At 38.3% G+C, this 17385-nt stretch overlaps 1 protein-coding gene across 3 annotated transcripts; it reads right to left on the bottom strand.

The window, feature by feature from the left end:
* Window positions 1–3300: 3300 nt before the first annotated feature.
* Window positions 3301–17150, bottom strand: LOC108108344 (ichor). Of its 3 annotated transcripts, none has more exons than XM_041819145.1 (3): window positions 16298–17150; window positions 15987–16136; window positions 3301–7086 (listed from the first exon to the last, which is right to left on the bottom strand). In XM_041819145.1, exon 3 carries the CDS (start codon window positions 6998–7000, stop codon window positions 5231–5233), a length of 1770 nt encoding a protein of 589 aa, XP_041675079.1. In that variant the 5' UTR covers window positions 7001–7086; window positions 15987–16136; window positions 16298–17150; the 3' UTR covers window positions 3301–5230. The 3 variants fall into 3 exon arrangements, with proteins under 3 accessions (XP_041675079.1, XP_041675078.1, XP_017071870.1); XM_041819144.1 differs by having other exon boundaries at window positions 15987–16113; XM_017216381.2 differs by lacking the exon at window positions 15987–16136 and having other exon boundaries at window positions 16298–17146.
* Between the last annotated feature and the right edge of the window lie 235 nt (window positions 17151–17385).

The raw sequence follows: 17385 nt of genomic DNA, 5'->3' as shown, positions 1-17385 counted from the left end.
GTTAAGTTGTTGGGTTAACCGATTTTTAAAAAGTTTTAAGTTTTACCAATGGATTGGTATTTTCAGCATAGAAATTAGAAACTCTTTAAAGTTTGACTAATATTTTCCATTTTGTATATCTCAACATGAAAAGGAAATAAGTAATTTTCGCACTCTTATAAATTGACTTTCCCTGGGAATATATATATATATATATCCGGTGTATTCTTGCCTTTGATCTTGTAACAAAACTTTACAACTTTGTTGCCTTCTCCTCTATTTTTTAGTTCGTAACAACAATCAAGTTTAATTGCGTATTTCATAAGATTTTCGCTATGCACTGTTTGCTTTTGCTGCTAATTAAAGTTTTTTAAAGTTAAAGCCAAAGAACGGCAAGAACAATAATAAAACCAGAACAACGCTTAAATATTAATAATTGATTATAATGCTATTACGGACATGATTTATTCTCGTTAGAATCTTGGTCAGTGGTTCGGCGAGGCGTGAATTAAGGCAGCGCCGTTGTTGCAAAATCAAAAGTTGCACTTGGCTTGTGAATTTAATTTTTTAATTGCCGAAAATGAGCGAGTGCATAAATTATGAAAATTGCGAAATCTTAAAGGCAATGTATAGATCTACAGCTGCTCATCCATTCCACTTCCGGCACGCGATTCATTTCCGTTCTGCTTTTCCAGCTCTTCTTTTACACCCCCTGCCCTCTTCCCACTCATTTGCTGGCATCAATCAAAGCTCTCAATCAAGAGCAAAAGTAATCAAAACTAACAGAGACAATAAAGAGGGGAAAAACACAATCCAAACAAATAAAGTCAACACACACAGGCACACATACAAATCATGGTTGTAAACAAAAAGGGAAGAAGTTGGGGCGAATAAGGCAAAAATCGTTAAAAATAACAATATGTGTGTGTAAAAAATGGCATGGCAGAGGCAACATCACCATCGAATGGGCCACAAAAAACAAACAAACAAACAAACAACAATACACATACACAAAATAGAAATGGAGAGCAACTTTCACCCAAGGTCATTGTGTCTTTAACTGCGCCACAGCACAAAACAGCAAGCCAGCAGCAGCAGCAACATCGGCAATAGCAACTAGCAACTTGCAACCGCTGGACAATATGAATATGCGACGGCGACACGACACGATCGTCCGAAAACGACCGACGCCCGATTTGCTATTTCCACTAAAAACAAAGGCTAGAAAATATAAGCTTTTAGAGGTGAAGAAGGGATACTCTTTCTATTGCGAAAGATCTTACTTGTTGCTATTTTTACTCTTCTTTAGTTAGTCAAAAAGTAAACTAGCTTTTATACCCTCTGATAGAGTATGACTGAAAACTAAGCTAGCCTGATTGTCTGTCAAGTCGCGGAGTGAATCATCGTAGGAACTGGATAGTTCGAGGGGGAAAAAGTATCTTTAAGTGGCTACTGCATGTGCCAAAAATAAACTGTAGCAAATTGCAGAAGTTGAAGTTGGAAAAGCTGCTCTCCGCAGGCTAAGGAAAGGTCGAGAGTGAAGGCGATGAACATTTACCAGATACTTCATGTTGGTTTTATGGGAATGTAATCGAATTAGGAGTAGTGTTGCATGTTTGGCAGACTAAACTAACTCAATTTAATTTATGAGTTAAAAATATTTTAAATATTTATATCTACCTCTACTCCCTCTTTAAAGTATCTTTTTCACTCTCCATCTTCATTAATTATTCACTCTAAAACCGCTTAGGCCAACCTAAATGCCTGCTTAGGCATCTCAATCTTGGGCACTTCAATCTGAAGATTCCCCCATCATTCATATTATCTACGCCGACACCATAATCTGGGTCATGCTTAGCCACATTGTTAGCCTGGCTGCAATTAAGTGGCCAAAAAAAGTTAAGAGATGAGAGAGTGGAAAATTACTTTTAATTGACAAAAAGTTTTTATTTTTAAGAGATGAGAAGATAAACTAAGATTAAAGAAATTCCGCAGAAGTTTGTCTTTCACGTTTCTAATGCGTTTCAAATTACATCATTAAGTTTTTTTTTCTAAAATATTGAAGTTAATGAGCTGATAATTAGCACAGGAAGAAATTTATGGTTATATATAAAATCTTATTTAAATATTTTATGTTTTTTTAAGGGTAAAACTTTAGAAAATCAAGAAACAAGTTTTGATAGACTTGGAGGATTTTTTACTTAGTTAAGAACAATTTATTTGTTAGCTGTTTTAATTAGATTATAAATTTAAATATCCAACTTGATTTTGTAGATTTTTTAAAGTTTTTTTTTAAGTACAACCAAAAGCTTAACCCATGACAGGCGACGCGTCGCAACACGTAGCACAGTTTGATTAGAACAAAACGAAGCCACACGGCAAAGGCAACAGAAAAGCCACAGCGAGAGCAGCCATGATGTTGCATAAATTTAAGTGCCACAGATACAAGGCGCAAGATACAGAAACGAGTTACAGATACATCAAGAAGCAGAGTCAGCAGCAGTGGCAGAGGCACAGGCAGGCGCGCCAGCAGATGAGGTCTCTCCTCAGAGGCAAAGTCAAAGTCGAAGTCAGAGTCGGCGGCATAGAAATGCGGATGCGAACTGGAGACCCCACTTCGCATGTACATATATATATATATATATACACGATATATAGGTATATATCGGTGTCTACCTCCAGACGGGCTGCGGTGAAAGAGCAAAGTATCTTAGTATCTTAACATTTCAAATCCGCTGCGGTTCTGTGTGGAAACGAGTCTGGAAATTGGGTCAGTGGCACAGTATGCATGGCATTCTCTGTCGCTGTATCTGTGTATCTTTAGCTTTTTCTGTATCTGTGAGATACATATATACATATATATCCCCTACAACTGTGTGGGCTTCATTTCTTCGCCACTTCGGTGTCTTTCTTTGGCTCTTTCTTCTTTGGCTTTCTTTGTGGTCAATATAATGATTCTGCCCGACTGGCTGGTTCGGTTTAGTTTGGTTCGGTTTGGTTTCTTCTTGGTCTCCTCAACTTGACTTGGCTCGCATATTTTTGTGGCTACTACTCCATTTTATTTTACTTTTTTCCTTTTTTTTCTGATTTTTGTGGCCGAACGTGCCTCAATGCTACGCCGTCAGGTTGCTAATGGGATCTTAAAAAGCGGCTCCAAAAGGGGCGTGTGTGGCATAAGCAATGGGGCAACACCCAAATGTCACTCGCTTACTCGGCTGCTTTTCAAGATTCCATCTAAAAATTAAAATTTCCATAAATTACACATACGCCATGTGGTCCACACAGAAGCTATCCGAAATTTGAAATAAAAGAGTCTTCGGCTTAGGCTTAGTTTGTTTTGCACATTTTGAATGACATTTGAATTTATTTATAAAATAATTAATTAAATATTAAGCATTACAATTACGAAATAAATATTTACAAATCGAAATGTGTTGAACAAAATTCAAGTTTGTTTTTTTTTTGTTTTGTTTTTAGAAATAAATAAAATTGCACGATAACTAAAATAACACAATTATTAATTGTTTTTTTTATGGAAATTATACATTAATTTAAATTAGAATTAAACTATTTTATGGTTTTATTTAATCTGATTTTTCGGGTGCTGAGTGTTGGATTTAAGATAAATAATTTCGGTTATATATCGAACATAATTTATATTTAAGATTAACGTTAAAACTTTAGCAACAAACTTTTTTTTTAAAAAACAAATTAACAACGCTTTACGCTATTGGCTAAATTAAATCGAGTTTATTACTTGAGTACATTGCTAAACGATTTTCATCATTTTAAGATTTTCCATTCTATTTTACGTTTCAGATTTTCTTTTTTCTTTTCTTTTTTTTTTGCAAATTAATTATTATGAATAATATTTTGCCAAGCCCGCTACTAAATCTTAAAAACTAAGAACATTACTATAAAAATAACGCTTTTTCCATTGGTTTTTTGTACATTTTAATAGTAGTTTAATTTAAAATTGTTATTGCTTTCTTGATTAGTTTTAATTTAAAATGTAATTTGTATGCGTCACTTTTTTTCAGTTTTCAACATGATGAGGTACAGACAACATTCAGAACTTTATACAACTTTTGTTAATATTATTGTCTAGATTGTTAGAGGGGGGGTATTATGATTTACCTGTGCCAGGACCTTTGCAGCTAGAAGGTCGCGACCCTGCATCAAAACAGAACAACAGTTGCAGAATGACAATTGGACGCTTCGTTGTTCTTACATTGCTTGTGGTCTCTTTGGATTTTCGCTTTAACTGAAGCTAAGGAGCTAAAGATGGATCTTATAAAGTGTTTCTAAACTTGATCTTATGTTTTTTTCTATAATTGGAGGTAGTAGGTTGATGTTAACTAAGGTTGAACTAACCTGTTAGAAGTTAAAAGGGATAAATTTTGTTTCTTCTCTCTAGTTAAAGATTGGTTTTTGTATCTACAACAATTTAAAGTTTCTTTTCTAATATCTTTTCTTTGACATTTTAAAAGTTTTTTGGCATTTTCCTAACCTTCATTTCTCACTAATTACGAATAAGCGAAGAGATCAAAAGCAACCAACAACAACGAATATCAAAAAGTGTGTGTATGCCACTGCGTGACCTTTTCAAATTTGAACTATATATACTCTCTATATATAGACTGGGATAATCTCCGAGTTCTGAACGATACTCAGACATTATCCTGGCCCAGCACTGGCACACACGTACACTGTGAACACAGGAAGAATTCTACCAGCTTGGATCCTTAGAGGAACCAAATTACAGAAAAGTCTAAGATGACATGAACTTGAATGGATCAAAGAATATATATCAACTGCTTTTTCGGGTTACAGTTGATAAAAAACCACATTTGCTATTAATTTTAATGATTTTAAATGCCTTGAAAGCAGTTTCAAGAACTTTTTAATCACTAAACCCTTACGAGGGTTCCAAACTATTGGTTTCTTGGCCTAAAAAGATTTTTGAATTTGTTTCCCTAAATATCAAATAGCAGAGATATATATTTTTGTCATATCAAGTTCAAATTTCAGTGGTTTTCAAAGCATAAAACTTCATCTCTCCAAGAATCACCAAAATTTCTACTTTTTAAAGAAGAACTTCTGGAGATTCTGGCTAGCTGAACCTATACCCATAGCCTAACCACCAAATCGAATCAAAAAGTCATCTTAGTTTTCTGTGCTGGTCATAGAATATCTCCCTGGTAGATGCTACTGGTTTGTGCGGCTAAAACATAAAGCTCGTGGAGGAGCGTCAGTCACGCCCAATTCTCTTGTGTATCTGTTGATGTTTGAGCAGGTGCGCCTTCTGGCGAAAGGCCTTGGCGCAGACGTCGCAGCGGAAGGGTTTCTCGCCGGTGTGGGTGCGCAGATGCACCTTGATGTTGGACTTGTTGAGGAATCCTCGATTGCAAATGCTGCACCGATGGACGGGCTTCTCCTTGCCAAGCAGACCACTAAGATCGCTGGCACTGAAGCCTGATGGTGAAATGGCGCTCATTTGGGGCGTGGTTGGTGGACCACCGCCCTCTACCTGCTGTTGTTGTTGTTGTTGCTGCTGTTGTTGCTGCTGGTTGGACTTCTTTTGGGAACGGGATCTCTTGGCCTTGGGCGCACCAGTTCGCATCTCCGAGCCCGTCGTGCTGGCCGTTGTCGTATGCGGATAATTGCCCAAGAGATCCGGCGAGCAGAGGCCATTATCCTTGAGAGATAGGCCAGAACCTTGCATGGAGTAGCCACCTTGCTGATGGGGATTCCCCGTCCCCTGGTTGTTAGTTGGATTGCTCAAGTAACGCGGATTGATCATCAGACCATTTGGATTGTCCGTGGTGCTGACCACCGAACCGGGTGGACTGCAACTGCTGCTGGTGGCCGCCGCCAGTTCGTTACAGTACGAGGTAGATGTCGGCGCCTGGGGATCACCCTTGATCCCCGCTCCTTGATTCGCTCCGCCACCCGAGGATTGGCCATTTGGTGGACCGTTCTGCAGGCGATTCTGCAGCAATGGCATATAGCCATGGCTCAGTAAACTCTGGAGCGTCGAACTGCTGGCATGCATGGGCAGTGGACTGTGCGGCAGCATGAAATCTCCGAGAGAATCCTGCTGTGATACCAAAACCTTGGCCGACTCCTGCTGTATGCAATTGCCATCGATCCAGGCATCGAGATCCATCCAACTGTCCCGCGTATCATTGTTATCGTCTTTGTCCAGCTGATTCGGCACCGTGGTATCCGCAATCGCGGAACCTATAATGGCGGCTATATCATCAATGGAATTCATATCCACATACTCCGTCAGATCCTTGTAGATGCGAACACCGGAATTGTGCAGGGAATCGGCCACCTGATCGATGGGCGTTAATGTGGCTATGCTGGGACCGGCTCCATTGCCATTTTGTGTGGATCCCGTACCGGAACCATTCATCACACAGCTATCGGCAACGGAGTAAAGCTTAGAATCTAGTTGACTATCGGCGAAGAGCTTGACGTCCGCCAGGCAACCATCGTTGCCACCATTTTGGCCACTCCCACTCAGGACACTCTCTGGTAAGCAGGTGGAGGAGGAGACTATGTTGTGCTCATTGGAGTTGGAGTTACTATTGCTATTGCCCCCATTCGATTGCGTTGTGGATGTGGGATTCGATTGATTCTGCTGGTGATAGGCACTCTGCATATAGTTGTTATTGCTCTCATCCGGCAGCCTTTGGGCAATGGCATGGTAATGGTGGCCAGAGATTCCATTTATAGACAGATGACCCGTATACCCTGTAAATGGTGGCAGCGGCTTTAAATCCGACAAGGCATTCAGGGATGATCCATTTAAGAGCAGATTATCCAGCACATCCAACGAATTCTTCTGATCCGCATCACTGGGCAGGGAGTCCAAGTCATGCTCCAGCAACAGCTTGTGCCCATCGAGCAGATACTGATCCTGGGCAGAGGTTTGGGGCGGTCCCCAGCACGGGCTCATCAGCAGGCTCTCAACTTCCGATTCACTTGGGCCGTTCATGCTGCAAAACTTCATTGTCAGTGGACCCAGGCGATCGAGGCGAATCTTCCGGCGATCCGAGGGTTAACAGATCCTGTGTTATCCAAGGGCCAAGTTATGAGCTGAAAAGAGGTGGGATAAGAAAAGGGATCTTTAGTTTTTGTATCAACTATCTGGGACACTATCTACTGATCAAGCTGTTAGATAAAGATAATCGACTTTTACATGCAAGTTATTAGATTTTAATCTTCCTAAGCTTGAATGGTGAAGGAAAATCTATAAGCTTTCATCTTAACGTTCTTCCATAGTTTACCTTAATCACCAAGTTACAAGAATTAATGTTAGTTCCTTTTCTCACGCAACTTCATTCATCAAATCTAAGCTTGGCCCACTGATCCATTCTTAGATAAAATATCTTCTAAAGCCCCCGAAAAATCCCCAAGACAAAGAATAAGCTTAGATTGTAATTAAGCTTATACTAGCTTTCCGCTGTGCTGGCCCCACCTCTCTACATAATCAATAGCAGGTTCTTCTTCCCGCTTTACCCTTCCCCTCCCTGCACTTGCTGACAACCTGACACATCGATCCCGACCCACTGATAGCCCTCACTAATGATTCTTTAATATGAAAATATTAAACAAAACTCATGGCCCGCCCGTTGACCAAAACTTTATGTATATGTATTTTTCCACAGGGCTTCCCTTTGCCCGCTTGCCTTCGCCCCTCCAAAGCCCAACTCCCCAAAAAAGAGATTAAGTTAAGACATTCGATAAGCCTTAATGTCCGTAAACAAGAAGAAGAAGAAGAGGTAGCAACGGCATGGGATGCATAGGAAAACGAAGAAGAAACTAAAATCGATACCAGAATCGGCCAATAATAATTTCCAAGCGGTATTTGGGTCAAAACATTAATAATCAGTTAAATTAGCATATAAATTGGTGGCGATAGAGTGAGATGGGTATACCTAAGGCGAGGGAAAGAGAACACATTTGGCTACGAATGTCTGTGTTGATCGTATTCGATATTTGTATTTTGATGGTGCACGCTTGATTGGAACCCAAGTGGAAGTTCTCCAACGAAGCCACATCATATGAGGGGCCGACAATGAAAGCACAACAAAAACACACAGGTGTAGACCCAAAAAACCTAAGAGAAGAAGAAGCAATGTCGGCCCACACTAAACACCAACAATTATATACACTTAGAAAAATTACAAGGACAAAGAAAGCCATATGTTTAGATTAAGTGGCAGTGCAAATAATGTTAGCCTTTAAAAGATGGGTGCTGTTTTTTAAGAAAAGTAAATTAAAAGTTAAAGTTTTAAATAATTTCGAATAAAGTTTTTTTATTATAAGAAAACCTTAAAAAGCTGGTTATTGAAAAATGTTAAAATTTATATTTTATTTTTTTATAATATGCTAAACAACATTATTTTGCTTAGTGTATAAGTTCATTTGGTTAACTAGTTGGGATACAAAACGAAATGAAATGAAATGAAAGAAACGGTAAAGCAACAACACTCCCCCTTCTTTTCTCTCTCTCTCTCTCTCGCTATCCCCCACTTTTGTGCATAAACAGTTAACTTGATTTCGAGGCTTGGCCAGCAAGAAGACAAAGCTGAAGACGTAGAAGGTGAAGAAGAGGCAGAAATCAAAGCTAGACACTGTCCAGCTGCAAAGAGAAAATTTCGCTTTCAACAGGTTAACGTTGGCAACATTTATAGCCCCATATTGCCGGATCTCCGGGCAACATGTTGCTAGTTCAGCTAGCATGCGGAAAGAAGAAGAAGCACCAGAAATAACAACAACAACGTTGGCGGCTCTGCCAACGTTGGCGTCAAGCCAGCTAAGCAGGCGCAGCTAAGCGTGGCAACAGAGCAGCGACTGCGGGCAGCAAAAACTACCGTTAGCCGAGAGACGACAAGAAGAGACCTGCTGACATACTTCCGCGATCGGCAAAACCCGAATCGTGTTTGCCGAAGCCCGGCTTTTCTCTCTCTTCGGATCTCGCCCTCTCTCTCTCGCGCTGAGGCATTGTAATTGTGGAGTTTTTGGATGCTCATGCTCAGTCTCATTACCAACTTTTTGCTGGCACAGTTTCGGGGGATTTTTTGTTATTGTTGTTTTAAGCTCGTCTTTGATTTTTTTGAATTTCAGATTGCAAAGAAGTACACAAAGGGAAAATTCAATAAGATTTTATATCTCTATGAGCTGGATTTTGTAATCTGGTAATAAAGATTTAAGAAAAATATAATTATTGCAATTATGATTTCTTTAAAGACTATTCATTTAAGATGAGAAAGCTGCATTCAATATTCCATTAATATTCTGTCTTCTAAGAAACTCCTTGCTTTTACCTTTAACACCCTAAAGCCCATTTACAAACTTTCAATATAATCCTAAGTGTACTCTAGAGGGCGCTATAAGCCTGAGTGATTTGGGAATTGAAATTGGCGTGAAATATTTTATGGCAAACAAAAACGCCACTCATTCTCATTCCGATTCCCATTCCCATTCCCCCGATTCTCCCAATTCCGATTCAGATGCCGTATTCTATATCTGAATCTGAGTTGGCCATTGTTATTGTTTGACTGCGCGTCAGATTTTACACATTTTTGTTTGGCCGGCGTTTTATTGTTGCTGCTACATGAGCATTTTGCTTTTAATGAGCCACATTGTAACGGTGGTCCGCTGCTCCGTTTGCATTTGAATGCCCACCGTCCCACTCACACACTCCCACTTGGACGCACACCTGAGAGGGACACCAATACCAACACACAAATGGCGGGGGCGCGCCGCACAATGGGCCTCTATTGTAATTTAAGCTTGTAAATGGTCAGAAGAGCCCACAATGGACACAATGTCAGCCGACAGAGATCGGCTGTGGGGGCATTATAATTACTGCTATGTCAGTCAAACGGGCTGAAAACCTTTAACGGTTATTCCGAACGAATTAGTGCGAATTTTTGACAGCCGAGTGATTTTATGACCTTTCAGTTGAGTTTTTTTTTTGGGGTTTAATGTGTTGATGAGTTTGAGGTTAGATTTTGGTTAACAGTTTAATTAGAAGTGAGAACTAAATCGGAAAGTGGTACTAAATATATTCAAAGTTGAGATAAGAAAGAGATCATATAGTCCTCCTTAACTCCTATTAATGTCAAACTTATACTTTCTACTCATTTGCCAAACAAAAGACTTAAGACACGAACTTAATTATAATCCAGTTAGTTAAGCACCTTTTATGGAAATGCTATTAGCAATTAAGAAAACATGTTTCCATATATAGAACACCCTAAGAAAGTATCTCCTATTAGCTAAATGCTTAGCTGCTTCAATATGGCTTAAGTATCTCACAGATAACCGTTCTAAATCCCTTCACAATCTCCCACAAAATCAGCCTGGACAATTGATCGGCCAACAAGCTTCGGTCGAAGACAACAAAAATAACTTACTTAGCCAACTTAACAGGCAACCACTAAATGTCTGACCCTAGCAATTGACCAACAAAATGAACTCTAAACTGCATCAACAACACGATGAGGGCTCCTCGCCGCGAACAACAGCTGCTGATCAGATGGAAATTGAGTTCTTAACGTTTCCTAGAAAACTCGAACGGAAATTGGTCTTAACCTTTGGCGGCAATCAACTTCCGTTTAAATGTTCGAACACGATGCGGCGGCAAAGGTCAAAACGTTTTGGCCAAAGTCAAGCTGCAAACACTTTCCACCACCGCCCGCCCGTCCTCACCCCAACTTCTACTCTTCACGGACCCGAAAATGAAAAGAAAAATCAGGTCGGCATTGGTGTTTTCCGCGGGGCTGCTGGCCGCTGCTGGAAGGTGGTTCGCTAGGAAAAAGCGAATGAAAAATTATTTGATTGCAAAATTTACAACCGCAAAAAAAAAACCGCACGTACCAGCTTCTACTATGAAGGAAAAACTAAGAAAAATAATAAAAAAAAAGAGCTTTGACCAAGACCGAGAAGCCGAAAAAAAGCCTCGGAAACGTGTGGCTTGCATTGAGGTCGCCATCAGTCATTGAAGGTTTGCGATGCTGTGTACTTGCACCGTCCCCTCACTGCGCTCCCAGACCCATCTATCTTGGCCCACTCGGATGTGGATGCAACAAATTGTTGGCAGTGAAAAATGAACGAACTCGAGAAGAGGCATAAACTTGAGTTTGGCTAGCCGGCGGCTTTTATACTCTTCGGGGAATTTGTTTTAAGCCATAATAAGACGGTTTAGATTCATTTTTGGACATAAGTCTGGTCTTCTTTTTAAGAAGACTTTAATAATCGTAATTAATCGTACTAGATAAGATATTCAACATACTTCTTAGCTTTAAGGGTATTTCAAGATACTGAGAACACTCGGCCGACTGGCTAACTGGAAACTAAAAAATGAAAACTGGGAAACTGAGTGCTAAGCCAGTGGTGGGAAACGTGCTTGGGTCTTAATTCTTGATTCTGTGCTCTTGGTTCCAGTTCTTCATCTCCTTGGCAGCTGCGCACTTGACCGCACATGTGGCACGTGTGCTGGATGGCGGATGGTGTGGAGCTGTGTGAATTGTGGCATGCCCCTTTCTTGCCTCCCTCTCCAGAATGACTAACTAACCCAAAAGACTGAGACGAGGAGCCAAGCCCATCTACACAGACTGGTCAACAAATAGGCGCAGCACTTGGCCACAGACGCTATCAAAATCTTGTTTTCTCAAGTGGACACTGAGGGAAATTGGGATCAGCTTCGATCTTTACTTTAGACATCTAAGAAGTGGAATGATTTTTCTAGTTCATTATTTTAAAGAACTAACTAGCTCTTTCCCTCAGTGTACATCTTAAAGAACATGGCCAAGAAGACTTTAACAAATGGGTGGGCGTTCAGCTGCCTGTTGTATATCAAATGAGTTGGCTAAAACCATCTATCTGCACATGAATTATGTTGTTCGAGGTGTAAATTAGGTTTTAAATTAACTGCTCTAGATGAGATGAACATGACCAATAGATGGCGCAGCATGCTCTACATAACTCTAGGAACCTGTTTCAAAATGATAATTATTTAAAAATGTAATAATTTGAAACGGGTTTGAAATATGAATAAAAATTAAAGGGGATAGAAATTCAAAATTCCTTCGATGTACAAACTGGTTATTCCTTTTGCCAACTTCTTTACCCTCATCTTAGATATCTTCAAGTTTTCTCATCATCTCAGCTTAATCTTTCTTTAAACTCTTGTGGCTTTTTGAGGTCTTTTTATCGCCTGCTGTTTGTTTTAGCCATGAATGAACTTCTGGCCGAAACAATTTGCTCTGGTCGGCACTTGACTCGCCTCGACATAACTTAACTTAACTCTTGGACCGGGATCCGTTTGGGGAACTACAACTGCCGTTAGCTTCCACGGGCCTCCACTCCCTTTTCTTTTTCGTTTTTTGTGGCCAACATGTGTCCAACAAGCCAGATGACAAGCTGGCGATGGCGATAAGGCCGGGTCTGAAAGGCGTGCAGCAAGGCTTGGCGATACTTTTATGACCGAGGCTGTATATGGGAGAGGGAAAGAGATGTACTGGCCATGGACCCTCCACGCAGCGTGTCCAAATCCCAGAGCAAATCCACTCCCTGGAGGCCCAGCAACAACTATGCAAATTTTTGTGTATTTTTTATGATGCTTAACTATTTTTAGTCGTTCTTTTTTTTTCTCTCCAGCTAGCTAGTATTTTGTTGTTATTTAAATGCGCTGTGTGTGTTTGTAGGAGAGTGTGCGTGTCGAGACTCTATTATTATTATTATTTCTGTTCGTGGGTTTGTTGTGGTCATCGGAGGAGAGCAACAACCACAATGACAGCATGTCTGGCAAGTCCCAAAAAGCATTGCCCAGGTCAGCGAACTTTTTTCCCTACTCTGACGGTTTTTTTTTTCCCCTTTTTTTGTGAATAATATTTGCGTAGTTTATCCCATTTGTAGTTGTTTTGTTATTGTTGTTGTTGTAGTGCCTTTTGTTGTGCAGCTAAATTTGCAAATTAAAAGTTAAAAGTTTTTGGACTACTCCTTGGGTTAAAAATATATTTTTTGGAATTCATACATACATATATAGCTGCAAATTATTCCATCATCTTTGGTTTTATGGGTAATGATCAGCTAATGACTGAAGTTGATTGGTCGGTTTAGGCTTTGACTATCAAAACGGGGACTTTTGTAGGTTTTTGTATAATTTGATTAATGTATTACAAATGCTCATAAGTTTGTCATAGGAAAGCTATCTTTAATGAGATGGGATAGATAGCAACCTATCTAAGTCGAGTTTTAATCATGATAAAGTTCATCAAGCGCAGACAAAATAACTTTAGTTCCACTTGAATTTTACCCATTTCCTTTGACTTAATGCCTCAAATCAAAGCAATACCTCAATTATAACAAAGCTCATGCTTAAAGCCAAGCTCAAGAACTTAATTTCGTTTCAAAAGTCTTGTAATTGATATGTTATGCTCGCCTCCTCATTTGCTGTCTTAATGGATGGGGGGAATGGGTAGAAGAAATGCCTCCTTAACTCGCCGCCCAGCACACCTCTTTATTAAAGATCGAATCGTCGGCGATTGTGAGCTCAATTTTGAAATTCAATTAAAAACGAATGAAGAAAAGCAGAAAATTTGAGAGAAAGATATCGAGGTAACAACGAAAATCTTTAACCCAAAATGCAACTTAATGCTCAGCGAATTTGTTACGCTCATTGACGCTGCCAGACTGCCAGCTGGAAGAGTTAAAAACTTTGGAGTTGCTCTTGATGTTGGTGATGTTGTTGTTGGGTCTATTTTATATAGCAAGCAGATCTGGCTTACACTGAGAAAAAACTCTAAGAGTAAGAAAGTTTAAAATAAGATATGCAGAAAATAAGAGAGAGAAGATGTGTAGTAAAAAGAAGTTCCTTATTGCTTGAAATTGTTGTTTAAGGATGAATTTAAGGATTGCATATTTTAAGGAATGTTAAAAAAGATTTTTAATTAATTATTTTGATTTTAAGAAAGTTCAAGAATATTTAAGACATTTTACCTATGAATAATATCAAAAAACAAACTAACTTAAAAATGATATCAAAACCCAAAAAAGAAAATTTAAATATTTTTTAACAGAATTTTACAATATTTAATTTAAATTATTTAACAATAAAATGTTAAATAACTGTTAAAAAATTTTATTTTTAAATAAGAATATTAGCCCTTTTTGTAGATTAAGAAAGATATTTCCTATTAATAAAAAATCTAAAAAATATTAACTCCCAAATATCTCCTCCTAAAATTTTCTCCCAGTGCAGCTCTATCTCTCCCGCTTTGCTTTGTTTTTGGGGGAACTGCCGCTTGTTGCTTGTCGAATGAGTAAGCGTAATTTTGCGTCATCTAACGGTACAAACAGCCGCTACTGCTGTTGTTGTTGTTGCTGGCATTGTTGCTTGAGTTGTTGTTATTTTATTTGTAATTTTTTGGCTGCCATTGCCATTCCGTTCTTACCAGCCTATGGTTGTTGCTTTTGTATTTTAGACCATTTTTGTCAGACAAACAAACGGTTTTATGATTTATTTTTAGCCCGACCAACGGCTTGGCAACAGTAGCCGTCGCCCCTCTGCTTCTTGCCCCTTCCTTTTACCCAAAAAATGTATAAAAAAAAACATTTAAGTGCTAGCTGTAAATGCGAGAAGAGAGGAGAACTTTTTACTTCCGACTGCAGTGGGGAAGTTCGTTTTGAGGTCGCCTAAAGAGGCTTAATTGTTTTTCGAATCATTATATTTTCCAGCTTGTGGATTTTTGGCTGCACATTGCGCATACGTCATGTGGGAAGATTGGATTTTAGGCGGGGATATACGATCAACTAAGGCAGGTGGTTTAATGGGGCTTAAGGAAGTGGAATACGATTTTTGGGTATTAGATAATTAATAGAAAATATATCTTAAAATTGGTTAAAAAGTGCGCTTTAATAATACTTTTAATCATATTGTAAACATTTTTTGAGTTGTTTAACAAAAAATCTTTGAAATATTTGTAAACTAACAGAAAATATAACTGGAAATAAGTCGGGTTATGGTGCTTTTTGAAATACTTTCAGTGATTTTATAGCCTTACAGCGCTTTAAAGAAAATTCTTAATAATTGGTCAAAATATTTAGATTCTACATAGTTTTAAATGCACAGGTTTGGAGGGTTCTACTAAGAAACTCTTCAAAAGTATAAAATAGAATTTTCCAACATTTAAATTTTTAGAGTTTTCTATGGCTCCCTTAAACGTCTAATAGACGAAATTCTCATGTTTATAAGCTGATTTAAAATAATAGATCAATCAAATATGCTTAACATAACATGATTAACATAACATAGCTCAAGCTAATATGATTAAAATGATTATTTATTAAAATATAAGATTATATCTTAAACATTCTTTTATCTCATTCATGTTAAGAAGATGCTTAGTCACCTAAATGTCATGGAATAATCCAGAGGTACAAAAACTGTGTAAGAAACTTTGAATCATAATTTATTTTTAACCCATTAAAAAGAACAAGGAAAACTAAGAATGTAACTCAGTTAGTTAGTATATATATTATCAGCTAGTTAGACCAATGAGAACATATTTTTGCAATAGTTTTTTCACCTCGCAGAACTAACTTCTAGCCAAATTCCGTTCCCAGTTCTAATTAGCATTGTAACCAAGACGGGATGCCTTGTCACTGCCCATTAGTGGCATGTGAATTTCACAATTGTCATAAGTAGAGCCCTACAGGCGATGCCCCTCTCAGTCTCCACCCCTCACAATGATCATTCTCGGCCTGTCTATAGGCCGTCTATTTGTATTTCATAACAGGTGAGTAATATACAAACATATCGGAAACGATTTCGGTCAATGACTTTTGCCTGATTTGTTTATAAGCCAGAATTGAGAATTGAGAATATTCTTCTTATTCGCGAGGCCGTTGACTTGAGGTATTTCGGTTTGTTTGGCTTTGCATTGGCTTTTGGTTAGGTTGTAGAATATTCATTGATTACTTACTGTTACGAAATTGCAGCTTCAGCTAATAGACATTTTGAAAACAAATGTTCAAAAATTTATCAACTTTGTGGTTTAAGTTTTTTGTGTTTTGCGATAATCCTTGTTTTATTTTTAATATTTAATAATCCTTGGGGTGGTAATTTAAAAATCCTTTAATAGGTTGTCGTTTTTTTAATAGTTTTTAATGATTCAAAGAAGTAAAAGAAAGATAGAAAATAGGCCAAAATACCAAACTAAAAACCAACACCGAATGCGGGTAAAGTAAAAATGAGGAAGGTAAAAATTAAAAAATAATATTTTTGTATACTCACAAAAACAATGGGAAGAAGACATAAAACTATGCATAAAATAATGAGCGGGTATAGATATTGTTTATTATGTGTGGGATAAAGATATATAACTTTTTGGGATGATAGTTCCGTAGTGGATAATAGTTTAATTTTGATTGATTTCCAATATTTTTGATTTGGTTTTTTGTTTTTTGCAGTATGTACAATGGGCAAACGCAGCTGATTTCCGGGTTAAAATATTTACAACAGCGTTTTGGTTTTGGGAGTATTTAGCATGTGTAATATTATTTAATTTTTATTTAAATAATTTGTTTTGAATTTTAACTTTTTATTAAGCGTATTTCCTTTCGTATTGCACTGTTTTCTGTTTTGTTTTTTTTTTTTTTTCACTTTTAGCACTTTTTTGGGGATTTAAGTAGTTGAATTTGGAATGTATTTGACAATTTCTTTAACTTTTTGTCAACCATTTTCACAATTTATTAGCCGCATTTTAATTTTGTATTTGAATTTGTTCACTTCTTTTTCTTTTTGTATCTTTCTTTCTTTTGTATTTTTGCTATGGGTTTGTTCTAATTTCTGTGGCTTGCTCTTTCGATTATTGCCACTTCACATGTTCGCCACACTATGTATCTCTGTATCTGTATCTCTCTACGTGTAGATGTGTGCGAAGAGGAGGAAGATGAAGTCCACGTCCACAATCAAATCGAACCGAACCGCGAAATCGACAGAAAAAACGATGAAACGCAGACACTGGGTGCGCACAAATCCGCAGACGTCAACGGTAGAAAGCCAACTGTGCGCAGGCGCAACACGAAAAGAAATTTCCGAGCCAAGAAGTTCAACGGCGACGTCGACGCCGACGCTGACAGCACATTGCGCAGATACAAATCACGTTCACGGAGAGCCAGAGAGTTGGTGAGTAACGCAACATGTTCGAAACGAAAACCTCGGAGTCAGCCAGCAAACATGTTGCGGCAGGTGGTCGAGGTCAGTTCGAGACAGTTCAAAGTCAGGGCTAAGTTTGTTTATGTTGCTGAAACGTCGGCAAAAGAGTAGGATTCCGGAACTTTGATTATTTTCACGTTGCTTAAATTGTAATAAAACATTTT

Source organism: Drosophila eugracilis, unplaced genomic scaffold (genome assembly GCF_018153835.1).
Source record: "Drosophila eugracilis isolate 14026-0451.02 unplaced genomic scaffold, ASM1815383v1 contig_47, whole genome shotgun sequence".
Taxonomy (NCBI): domain Eukaryota; kingdom Metazoa; phylum Arthropoda; class Insecta; order Diptera; family Drosophilidae; genus Drosophila; species Drosophila eugracilis.
This window is presented reverse-complemented; position numbering and strand designations above follow the sequence as displayed.